The 12,246-nt window shown below is 42.5% G+C and overlaps 1 protein-coding gene across 1 annotated transcript; it reads right to left on the bottom strand.

The window, feature by feature from the left end:
- Positions 1–8,996: 8,996 nt before the first annotated feature.
- CITED2 (Cbp/p300 interacting transactivator with ED-rich tail 2) lies at positions 8,997–11,866 on the bottom strand. Its single transcript, XM_019732809.3, has 2 exons — positions 11,147–11,866; positions 8,997–10,683 (listed from the first exon to the last, which is right to left on the bottom strand). Exon 2 carries the CDS (start codon positions 10,673–10,675, stop codon positions 9,857–9,859), a length of 819 nt encoding a protein of 272 aa, XP_019588368.1. The 5' UTR covers positions 10,676–10,683; positions 11,147–11,866; the 3' UTR covers positions 8,997–9,856.
- Positions 11,867–12,246: the final 380 nt, after the last annotated feature.

Below are 12,246 nucleotides of genomic sequence, written 5' to 3'. Positions count from 1 at the left end.
CCTCAAAACTTACCATTTATGAAATGGTAAAAATTCAGAAAGGATACCAGGAGCTTGGTTTTTCTTTGATCCAGAATGTCTAATATCTGGGGCCTCAGCTGGAGAGACTCAATAGCTAAGAGCAACTTGATACCTGGAGACCAGAAGCCCATGGAGGCATCTTTACTCACACGGAGGTTGTTGCTGGCTGTCAACTGGCAATTTCAGCGGGGGCTGTTGGTGGAAGCATCCACCCATGGCCTTTCCATGTGACCTGACCTCCTCACAGCATGGAAGCCTCAGGGTAGTTGGACTTCTTGTATTGCAGCTCAGGGCTCCAAAGGCAAGTATCCCAAGAAAACCAGGAGGAAACGGCATGGTCTTTTCTGACTCATCCTCTGAAGAAGTTACACTGCAGAGTCCTACATGCCCCTTTTGATGGGATGAGTCTCTCAGACACGTTTGGGAGCCACCTCAAGTGTTCTGGAGAAAAATTGAGCAGGGTTAAAGGGATAGGAATGCCATGGGGAAACAGAGGAGGTGGCCTTCCATTTTAATTTGTGTGGTCATCGAAGAAGCAACTTCTAACCAAGACCCAAGGGAAGTTCAGGAAGGAAAACACATTTTAGGCAGAGGGACAGCAAAGGGAAAGAACTTGTTGAATGTATTGACCAGTTAGATTGTCGGGGGCTGGTGGTGAATAAGAAGGAAGAAATCTAGGAAAGCTCTAGATTTCTGGCTTGAGTGTCTGGATGAATGGTAGTTCCATTAACCAGGAATGGGAACACAGAGGGTAGGGGGAGAGAGATTGAATGCAGGCTTGGACATGCTGTGCTTATTGCTTCTCTGAAGTCGTGTGTGTGTGTGTGTGTGTGTGTGTGTGTGTGTGTGTGTGTGTGTATGTGTGTGTGTGTGTGTGTGTGTGTTCATTCAGTAGCAGGCAGAGCTTGGGAAGGAGGTTGGGGAACTGGATTTGGGAATCCTCAGTATCTATATTGTATCAGAACCCTTAGGAAATGGCTGGTGAAGTGAGGTAAGAAGTCTAGCAAGCACTTACATTTAAGGTCAGAGCAAAGGGCTTCGTATAAGACATTGAACTGGACTGGCTTGAGAAGAGGGAGAAGAAACAGGAGAGAGAAATGATTTAAAGGTCAGAGAAAAATTGAGAAAGACCCGTCAACCTTCAAATCTCTTTCTGACTGATGCACAAAATTCTACCACTCAAAACTTACTCCTTTAGTTTAAATGTTGTACTGTCTTTAGAGTTTCTCTCTTAAGGTATAAATAATCCCCCGTAGGGCAGAAAATTGAGCCACTGGTGCCTGAGTGAATGGGAGGCTAGATGAGAGCACTTCAGAAAGGGAAGAGGATAAAAGGTAAAACTAGTACAGTTGCTCAAACATACCTTTTGTCAATTTCCAATTTTTATTAGCATAGTTAGCAATGGTGCCTGGACAGAGTGTGTTGAAGTGTCCTTGGCTTTTCTTTAATTTTGAGGATTATAATAGGTCACATAGAATATTTTATGTTTCAATAAAACAAATGATGGGGGGAGGGGGCGTCAGTGGGAGGGGGGACTGGACGAGTTTTTTAAGGTTGTGACAGTGTAGTCTAATAGGGACCAAGTGCAAATATGAACTTACAGACCTTCAGCTACACCTAGTGGCCAAGTAGTGAAAGGAACAATATTTCATTATAATACTTTATCATGGTTCTTTAGCTACATTACTTTTACATGTCAGTCAATATTATTTCTTGAGTAGTTATGTATTATGATATTCAGTTCCCTGTGTATAACTATTTTCAACTAATCCATTAGTTTGTCGTCTAGCTAAGTCATTGATACCCCAAACTGGAAGAATGTGGTGGTGTTAAAAAAAAAAAAGATAAAGAGAGATTGAGTTAGGAAGTTGGGGAAAGGGAAAGAAATGGGCATAGCCTTGTACCTCCTACCTGCTGACAACTTATAAGTACCAACTTACAGTGTTTAGTACTTATTGGTTTCCCCTACTTCAGCATTCTATCTAGGAGTCTTTCTTTGAGAAAATAAACAACAGTGATGATGGTGAGGATGATGATCGTGGCCCAGGAAGAGATGTTTGAAGGACAAAAAGCCCAAACACTTATGGAGTGTCTGATATGTATGACGTTGGAAAAATGAAATTAATCCCCAAGAAACTGGAAAGGAAACTGAAATGAGGAACTGATCAAATTATTTTCAATAAGTAATATATACGCTTAAACCACTTCATCAGTAAAGAGTGTTACGTAGTTTTCTGCATCTTTGCAAGTGACAAGTGACTAGAAATATTTCACGGGTGGTCATTTTTTCGGTATTTGCTTACAGATTGAGAAATCTCAGTCACCAACATGAGTGGTCATTATGGCAGTGAAAGAGGAACATTTACAGAGATGATTCTAACCCTCAGAGAGTTGACTCGACTGGGTCAAATCTAGGGCACATCCCCGGGCTCACAGCTTGGAAAAAGAATAGCAAGAAATGATGTAAGCGTTTTGAAGGAGTCTTATAATACTGTACTGCAGCGTTCCAGAGGAAGAAAATAATAGGAATGGGTTTGTGTTTCCTTTATGAGGATTTGAATACACAATTAATTAAACATACATCTTCATTTTACTGATGGAGAAACTTGAGCCACCAGTGATTAAATTACTCAGCTATTTGGTTGCAGAGCTAAGGCTCCACCCATGGTTTTTACTCCTGAGCTACTATTCTTTTTTACTATAACTATGAATGAAAGAGTTCGCTATTTCTGTAGAAGACCAAAGCAAGAGGAAATGGGCTTACACCTACATCAAGGAAACGTAGACAGATTGAAGAAAATTAAGTGTACAGTAACTAAATACTGTATCTCCTTTATTCTAAGATGTGCATTTCCCCCCACATATTAATATTCTGAAATCAGCCTGAATCTTATAATCAATGTTAAATCATAGTTGCTCCCTGGTGGTGTGTCAAATTGTGACATGGTCATGTTTACATGGGACAATTTAGCTACTGACATTCTCATTTACTAGATTATAGAATTGACAAAGCTAAGGCATTGGCTTAATTTCTAAAAGAAACTATTTACTATCCAGCAATATGTAATTCAATTAAGGAAAGAAACCCCAAAGTTACAATTTAAATCACTGGTGTTCTTTCATTTAACTTGAAGTGTTTACAGAGTAAAGGTGTTAAGAAAGGGTAAGGGAGACTCTCCACTGAGGCTACTCTTGCACTGTCCGGGGCCAAACTTAATTTGGAAGAATTTTAAAATGGGTTTGAAAAAGTGTAGACCCAGGTCTTGTGAATCTCAAAAGGAAATGGTATGTAAGTATATGAATAGATACATGCCATATCTGTGTTATTATACTTTATAATTTGTGTACATATAATGTGGTGGGTTTTTTTTTTTTCCCTGAAGCACTGTTAGTAAATTGACTGATCATCTTACAATCAGCAGCATCTAAGAATAGAAGTAATTTGGTGTAGAACAGCAGAGTTATGTATTAGAAAGAACACTGTCTTAGAAGCTACCAGGTCTGGGAAACCACTCAGCCTCCTACCAGCTGTGTGGTGAGCAATTTACTTCCCCTCTAACTATCAGTTTCCTTACCTAAAATTGGAATGTTGATATGTAACTTGCAAAATATTACGAGGATTAAATAAGATTATGTGTGTAAAGTGCCTACCACAATGCCTGTCACATAGTAGGTGCTTGGCAAAAATCAGCCCAGCCACAGGAAACTTGAGTCAACAAAATGATTTCTTACGTAATGCTGACGACAGAAGGGTAAATTTCTCTGGTTTGGTCCCATGTCGTCTAAACAATGTTTCTCACCATTTAAAATATCTATGTTCCATTAGTCAAGATTTTTAAAAGTCTTCTATGTTATGTTTTACTAACATAATATGTATTTAAACATTTTCCCCAAATCTATAATAAGATGGAATATAGTTCTTCAAGTTACTGCTGTCTTTTACCCTCTTCCCATTCCAACCTGCCTCCTAGAGGGTGGCCCTACCCAGCTGAGAATCAGGGATGTAAAACTGTGTTGGACAAGATCTAAGAAACATTTAGCTGTTTATTTTAGGTTCACATTAGGAATGTGTCTGTTTAACCACTTTGCACCTATTGGCTGCATATTCCTATATTTGCGAAACACATTGGGTAAAAGAAGAACTATGGAGATAGACATCATTCTGCTTACCGTCCTTCAAAGAATTATCCAAAATAAATGTAATGGGGCAATATTTACAAGGTGACCTAAGAATTTTTATGCATTATTTAAGTACTATATGTTTGTCAGAATGGAGATATCAACTGCCATGAAGCCAAGGGGGAAATAAAGGGGTTACCAGAAAAAACTATGTGACCAAATTACGTAAAGAAATCTCAAGGCCACATCTGATATCGGTCCATAGGGAGACAGAAAGAACAAAGGCTTCAATAGCCCCAATCATATTTCCTTTACTCTAGCATATTGTCCCCTACAAGTGTTCATAAAACGATATCGCAACCTGGAGTTGGCTGTCCTCTGAGGACTTTTTCTGATTTTATGTTATAATTTGACTTTCACTCCAGCTTAAATCTTGCTCCCCACCCAGATGTTAAGAACAGACTGGCAGGATTCTTCTGACGCTATTAACTTTTCAAAAGCCCCTGGGCCTATTTGCATATCTCCTGCAATGCCTATCACGCTAACTTTGCCTTATCACAGGCTCCTTGGAAGTAGAATCCCTTGTCTGCTTTGTTCAGCAGCCCAAAATGTAATCAAGGAACCAGTGCTGTAGAGGGAAGAAAGGGAAGGGTTTCAGAGCAGAGCACAATGGTGATGCCATGGGAAAATTCCAAGAATCCTGTGAACCACTGTCCTCGCCTCACATTGTGCTCTGCCACACTAATCCTCCAGATTAGTTCAGCCTAATGAAAAGCAACAACAGCTAAAGCAAGTAATAATACTCGTCGTCCACCTTTCATCTGCTTTAGTTCACTCTGCATGTCCTGGTTTAGCCAAGCTGAGTTCTCAAAAAGCACCACCAACTGTCTCCTAGGACTGGCTCTGAGAATTTCAGTGCTCATCTTGGGGAAACAAGTAACTGTAAGGATCCAGCCACTAAAAACCCGTGACGTGTTCATAGAAAGTATGGAGGGGGTTGCTTGGTATTCTCTCTTTCCCAGGGATCATGGATTCAGTTCATCAACACAAGAGATCTCTACCTATATCTTTTAGTTTTCCTTTGTGTTTATAAATAGCAAAATACTACAGATATTTATACCAGCAGCTCTTAGAATATTTTCAGCTCACTATTTAACATTATAAAGAGTTTAAATTCCCCTGTAATGGGAAAAAAAATATTTAAGGTGTCTTAAAATTTTTCAAAAATATAGGTGGGTCTTATTTACTCTAAGGCCAACTAAAACTGTTTATGAACAGTGCATTATTTGATAGAAAATGTCCTTATATTTCTCTTTCCAATTTAAATTATAAGTGTGGCTACCAGGAGAAAAAGAATCATTTCTCTCCTTGCTGGATAAAAATAGGTCAAGTAATTTAAGCCAGTCCATTGCAATTAAAATTCTGACATTGCCATTGTTCCTTCTATTCTGAGGGGAAAAGACAAACAGAATACATGATAATAGGGGTTCATTGGCTAAGTCACTTGATGTGCTACCTATTGTTCTCTTGCTTCAACCTGCCTGGGAGCTCTGATTTTGATGATAGTGGGATGTACCCAAATGATAAATACCATCTCTGAAGCTGTGTGTAACACCTCTTTTGTGCTAGCAAAACAATACTGTTGGAGAGGAGAAAATTGCCAATGGCTTGGCCCTAAATTCCTTGAGTTCTAAATTTATTTATTTTTTGGAGACAATGTTATCTGCCAAGTTTATTTTAAAGTAAATTTTAGTGAATCAATTAGACAGCAACACTCATTCTCCTTAAACATCCTCTGGCCCTTTTCACAAGATTAGAGCCTGTGGCTTGGTCACATTCCAACACAGATAATTGCCTTCTACATTCCTGGATGTTCCCCTCCACCTTTCCAACCCCATACCATCAAGTGCATTATTATTTGCACTTATCCCAAATCAACAGTTCTGTTGCAAAGGTGTGGAGTGTCACCTTTAACTGACAGGCTAAAGCATTGCCCATTATACTTTAAAAAAGACAATCCCTTAGCCAATACATATTTTTAAACATGTAAATTTCAATTATGCCCATTTAATCATAGGTTAAGGTCTTTGTTAAGTAAAATACTCTTATCTCCTTTAAGAATGTGTTTTTGGAATCTTCTTTGATAAAAGATTTGTTGCTCAAATATATGTTGTTTGTGTCAAGAAAGAAAATGAAGTCTTCAGAAATGATGAAAAGACAAACAATAAAACAAACAAACAAAAACCCTCTTGAGCAAACAGCTTTCCTTTGACCTTCTAAATAAATTCCACAAGGGGGCGAAAACACCTAATGGTCCGGGACTGCAAAGTTTATATTTCAAAGCCAGCCACCCATAATAGATTAGTGGATTAATATTTTGCTCTAAAGGATCTGGCCTTTAATGTTGACATCAATTTATCGCTATCCCAGGCGTTTACAGTAGTAAAAGTCACGGAGACCATAAACTTCACAATAGATGTCAGCCTTCTGGAACTAGTGCTCTAGCCTAGCACCCCATAAACAGAGGTGATTCGGTAACTGTTCTTCAAAGAGTCATCCATAGCTGTAACATCTTTATCAGCTCTAGCAAAGATACCGCCACCAGGATTTTAACAGTCAGAAGGCAGAGGTACCGGTCTTTATTAATGTGGACTTATTTTTCGGACATGTTTCTATTATGTTGTACTGTTGCTTATCATTGATCTCTTCTTGAAAATCAAGAGTGGGGTGTCTATTTGTGGGCAGAGCTTAAAGAACAGAAGCTCTCTTGTACCACATTAGAACTTTTTGTAAAACAGCCAAGGTACAGAGGTCAAATTTCCCCATATGCTATAAGCAACTTAGGAAGCAAGACCACAAAAGGTTTTGCAAATGTCTGCCAGTAGCCGGGTGATCTAGGTCACTGTACAGGTTTCATTAATCAGGTTGTTCAAACAAGGAGTTATTTTTCTCTGCTTAAGAGACCTGCAGATATATCACACAGAATCTGCTCAATTGTTGATCAAGAAAGAGTTTTAATGAAATAGAGATCATTCAAGTGAATGGGAGAGGAGGAGGTTTGTATTTGCACTGAAGGGAAATTGTGCTTTTAACCCAGCTCCTCTGTTTGAGTCCTCTGTTCTGGCAGAGAAGGGCTCAGGATCTAATAATAGTTCCTTGGGCTCTGCATCGTCACATACGTGTTCCGGTGTTAGAGCAGCAGGAGGAATTTAGTGACAGAGCAGGTGTTGTGGTTTATTCCCTGGCAGAATAAATGGTGCAGGGTGGTGGCAAGACAATTCTTCTGCTTCTTTCTTTATGAAAAAGAACAATGCCTCCAATAGCTTTCCTTTTTTCCTGGCACAAGGGAAAAAGAACTAGAATTGCGGTATTAATATGTATGCAAACATATTTTTTCACTTGAGCCTCTGGAAAAAGGAAAAACTTACTGCGAAAATGCTTAGCCAGAAAGATTTACTGCTGATTGCAGATTTAGTATTGACATGTCTTAGCTGAAGAAAACTTCAGCTTTAACTATTAATGTAGGAAATCTGGATCAGCTTTTTAAATGGGGTGAAAAGCGTTTTCAATGACTGTGTATTTTCAGAGAAATTATTTATTTAGAACAGTTTTTAATAAGGAAGTGTCAATTACAGAGGTGCAAAAAATCCACTGGAGTATTCATCTTAATTTTCATGGTTTGCCTTGGACATAGAATTATAGAATGTAGGTGATCTGAATTATATTGAAATCAGTCTTTTTGCCAGATTCATTGTAATTTAACACTTTTAAATACCCTCCTCTCCTAATCTTTTAATTATAAAATATGAGCTTGAATATTAGATGTTTAAATAACATGCCCTTTTAAAGTGTTATTTGTGAGGTTTTCTTCCATCTACACTTCTTTACTCCTCCAGTAGGTTAAATACAAAAGACTTTCTTTTTTTCTTGAATGTAGGTGTGTTGCTCTTATAAGCTAGGAAAACATTAAAGGGAAAACAAAACATTTCTTCTCCTTCCAACTGGAATAATTTGGTATTTTTACTTTTTCCTTTACTTGATTATTATATAAGGCAAAACTTGACACCTACTTTACGATAGTTTTATCTTCTTGATAACCCATTACGGTAAAATTAAAATGATCTTATCCTTATGTCCTTTGCACCTAATGTCTGTAACAGAAAAGGCTCAGCATTCTGGAAAACAGGACATGCTTGAGAGGGAACATCTTGTAAAGACTGTAATTTGACCTTTGACTCAACCTCACTGAGTAAAATTTAAATATTATAGGAGAATAAACTAAAGTCTCAAGGTGGAATTCTGCCCCCTCTTCCTTGGAACTATAAACCAGTCAGAAGCTATTTCAGAGATTAAGCTAGAAATGTGTACCTCTCCTTATTATTGAGAAATAAGACGCATCACTAGAGATAGATTTATACATAATGCCATTCTCATCAATCTCAGAGAATATTATTCCAATCTTCCTCCATTGAAGTAGTTGAATCGGGTATATCCAGAAGCACTTATTTTTTCCCCTCCCACTCTATGAAAAAAATATTTGTAATTATTTAGTATTACAAACCTTTCTAAGTCTAGAGTACACTTGAATATGACGGCAATTAAGGAAAAAAAATGCTCTTTGACAACTTTGCAGCTTCTGATTAAACCACACCAAGAGGCATGTTACAATGATAACAATGAAGCATTATGCCAATTATGTTAAATCCTGCTCTCAGCTTAAGCTCATCATGACCTGTTTTAGTGTCCTGTAATTTACCCTTTGGAATGCTTACTCTCATCAATAAAGTGTTCAACTTACAGAGAAAAAAAGAAAACCAGAGGGAACAACCACCCACAAATGACTTCTAGAAAACAAGTATTTCTTAACTTTTTATTGACATTGGCAAATTAAAATAGAATAAATTAACAAGTATTTTTTCAAAAAAATGTTTTGTACAAAAATACTGTCAAAATTTCCTAAAAAGCTTTCAACACAGTAGTATCTTTTCATGTACTGAATATAACTATTAGCACAGTGTCAAAAATGTTGAAGACAGAAACAAAATAAAAATCTGTGAAATGTTTGCCACTGACGACATTCCACACCCTATTATTGTCTGTACATATGGGGGGAGGGGGGCAGCCAACTTGAAAGTGAACAGTATGACTTTTCCTGATCCAGAACGGTTTGGCCCATATCTGTTTAATCTTCCAGTTTAGCATATTTTAAAAATTAGTCTGTACTCAAATGCATAGTTACAAAAATGAAGCGAGATGGCAGAGTTTGTGCAGTAATATCTGCCCTTCAAAGTTCATGCAACCCACTAATGCAATTTTTCCTTTCACTCATAAATTTGAATGCAGTTCAGTCATTTGAAACCATCTACAAAATTCACAAGATTAAGCAGTTTGCCAAGATTAATATCTAACAGTTGAGCACTGGAGAAAGTGAGGAAATAAGGAGTAAAAACAAACAACAAAAAAGACCAAGTTAGCTAGATATTTCAACTACATAAGGGAGGTGAATGTCAAGGCTACAAAAACGAAACAAAAACAGAAAAAAAAAGTGGCAGCAATTTTTAAACCAATTTGTACAAGTTTATAGTTTACTTTGTTTCCAAGTTCTCAAACCTTTCAAGTCTGAAAAGTGAGATACTGTGTCTAAGGGAATGTTTTTTTTTTAATTCACACAGAAGAAGTAGGGGGTTTGATTTCTTTCGCCGGGGTTTCGATCGAGTCAACAGCTTACTCTACTGGGCTGCTGTTTGCACACGAAGTCCGTCATAAAATCAAACTCGTTTTGCCCCAGCCAGAGTTCGGGCAGCTCCTTGATGCGGTCCAAACCCATTTCTATCACCAAGGACATAAGCACTTCCTCGTCGATGAAATCAGTGTCTATGACATTGGGCGGCAGCATTGCAGCAGGGACGTGGGCCACAGACGCGGGCATGTTGCTGCTGCTGCCGCCGCTGCCGCCGCCACTATTGCTGTTGCCCGCGCCGCCGCCCGAGGTGCCGCCGGAGCCGCCGGGAGTGTTGCTGCCTGCAGAGCCTCCGGGGGTGCTGCTGCCGCCGCTGTGCTTAGGGTTGCAATCTCGGAAGTGCTGGTTTGTCCCGTTCATCTGGTGGCCTGCAGCAGGGTGCAAATCCGGCATGTAGTGGTTGTGGGGGTAGGGGTGATGGTTGAAATACTGGTTATTGAGCTTCTGCAGCTGCATGCTGGCCGGCAGGGAGCCTCCCTGGCTGGCCACCGGGGGGCCCATGAACTGGGAGTTGTTAAACCTGGCCGCGGGGGCCAGCGCACTCGGGGGGTGCCCTCCGTTCACAGTCCCCGGCCCCATCGCGTGCCTGATGCCGCTCGTGGTATTCATGTTGCCCGCGCCGTAGTGTATGTGCTCGCCCATTAGGGAGTTGAAGGCGTGCTGGGGCTGCGGCTGCTGGTGGTGATGGGGGCTCGGGAACTGCCCCATGCCCATGCGGTGGGCAGGGTGGTGGTGCAGCCCGTTGGTGCCGTCGGGGAAGCGCCCGTGGTTCATGGCCATCATATGATCTGCCATTTCCAGTCCTGAAAGTGAAAAGGGCAAATGATAAGACCCGCGCCACACGTGTCGCCCACCACAGCGCACCCCACTTTTTCTCGCCTCTGCCCCCCAGGCTCCCCGGACGGACGTCGGCTGCGAATCACCATCCCCAGGATCCCATTTAGTAGCCTGTGCACCGGGACTCGCCACCACAGCAGACTTGCCACCCACAACAGAGCCCGGCGCTGCACAAACAGCCCCTTCCCCTGCGATCGGGTGGGGGTAACCTGAGCCCATACCCCGCTCTGCTCCCCGAAGTCGCCTAATAAAGGAAGTGCCCTGTAGCCCTGCCGCGAACTTCAGGCATTAAATCAGCCCTCCTCATCCTGTTGTTGCACATCCTGTTGTTATTCCCCAGCTCCGCCTCACGCTCTTCCTCCGGGCAAACCCAGCCCTCGGAGGACTGGGCTGGCAGGAGCCCCAGCCAGCTTCGCCCGGCGCGCTTACCTTCCGTCTTTGCGATTTCTACTCCGAAGACCGAGGGCGGGATCGTCGGATCCAGGACCCGCTCAGCCGCACATAGAGGGGGCCTTCCGGGCGTGCGGGGCGCTCGCTGTCGCGATGTCGGCGCCAAGGTCTTGCAGCGGCTGCAGGGGCGGAATCGGAGTCGTTCCCTTTTATTTCCCCTCCGCTGCCCTCACAGCTCCGCAAGACCGCCGGGCAACTGCCAACAATGAGCTGTGTTTCTTCGGGGTTTGGCCACAGTTAATATACGGATTTCAGGAAGGGCGGAGCGAGAGCCTCCCCGGCGGGCGGCGAGAAAAAGAGGATTCCGGATCCCTGGGCACACTGGACGGGGTCGGGGAGCTGAGTCCCCGCGGCCAGCGGCACGTGCGCAGAGGCTGCGGCGGGCCTAGGCGCCGCCCCGCTGCCCCCAGACTCTGGTTTCTTCCAGATCCACAGATGCAGGGCTGAGAGAAAATCCTCCCTGTACTCCTAGCCCGCAGGTAGCGCCTTCCCGTAGAGGAACGGGGAAAACTCATCGCCCCCCTCCAGCCGGATCCCTCACCCCCAGCTTTCCCACCCGGCTCACCTAGCGTTCTGGGCTGCCTTCTACGGGAAAAGGGTGGTCAATCAGCGCCCCCGCCCTACATAATGCTCTTCTGCCTCCCCGGCTTTGCAAAAGCCTCCCTGGTCTGCCTGCGAAGAATGGCTGTTTCCCCGAGTAGGGTTTTAAAGTCCCGGATAAATAAAGCCCCTTTCCCCCGAGCGCGCTTTCCTAGGCCTTGCCTTTGTGTGTTTACAGGGGCAGGAGGTAAACTGATACAGATATTCTGCATGAAGATTCATCTTTTTTTCCCCCACTCCTTTCAAGGACAGGAGCTGGGGTGGGGGGGAGGGCGGGGAGCTGCAGGGCTGCAGGTGGACCCAGCGCGCTCGCTGTTCTGGCCTCCCCGCTACTGCGTCTGAGGATCCGGTCCGCGCTTTCGGGTCCGCCCGCTGCTCCCGGGGTTCGTGTGCTTTGGCTAAGTTTGCTTTGCTGCTCTTGGTAGCTTTGGCATCCGAGCTGAGGCGTCTCTGCTCTGTAAACAAACTCAGCGATCCTC

Source organism: Rhinolophus sinicus, chromosome 2 (assembly GCF_057876585.1).
Source record: "Rhinolophus sinicus isolate RSI-liver-muscle chromosome 2, RSI-T2T, whole genome shotgun sequence".
NCBI lineage: Eukaryota > Metazoa > Chordata > Mammalia > Chiroptera > Rhinolophidae > Rhinolophus > Rhinolophus sinicus.
This window is presented reverse-complemented; position numbering and strand designations above follow the sequence as displayed.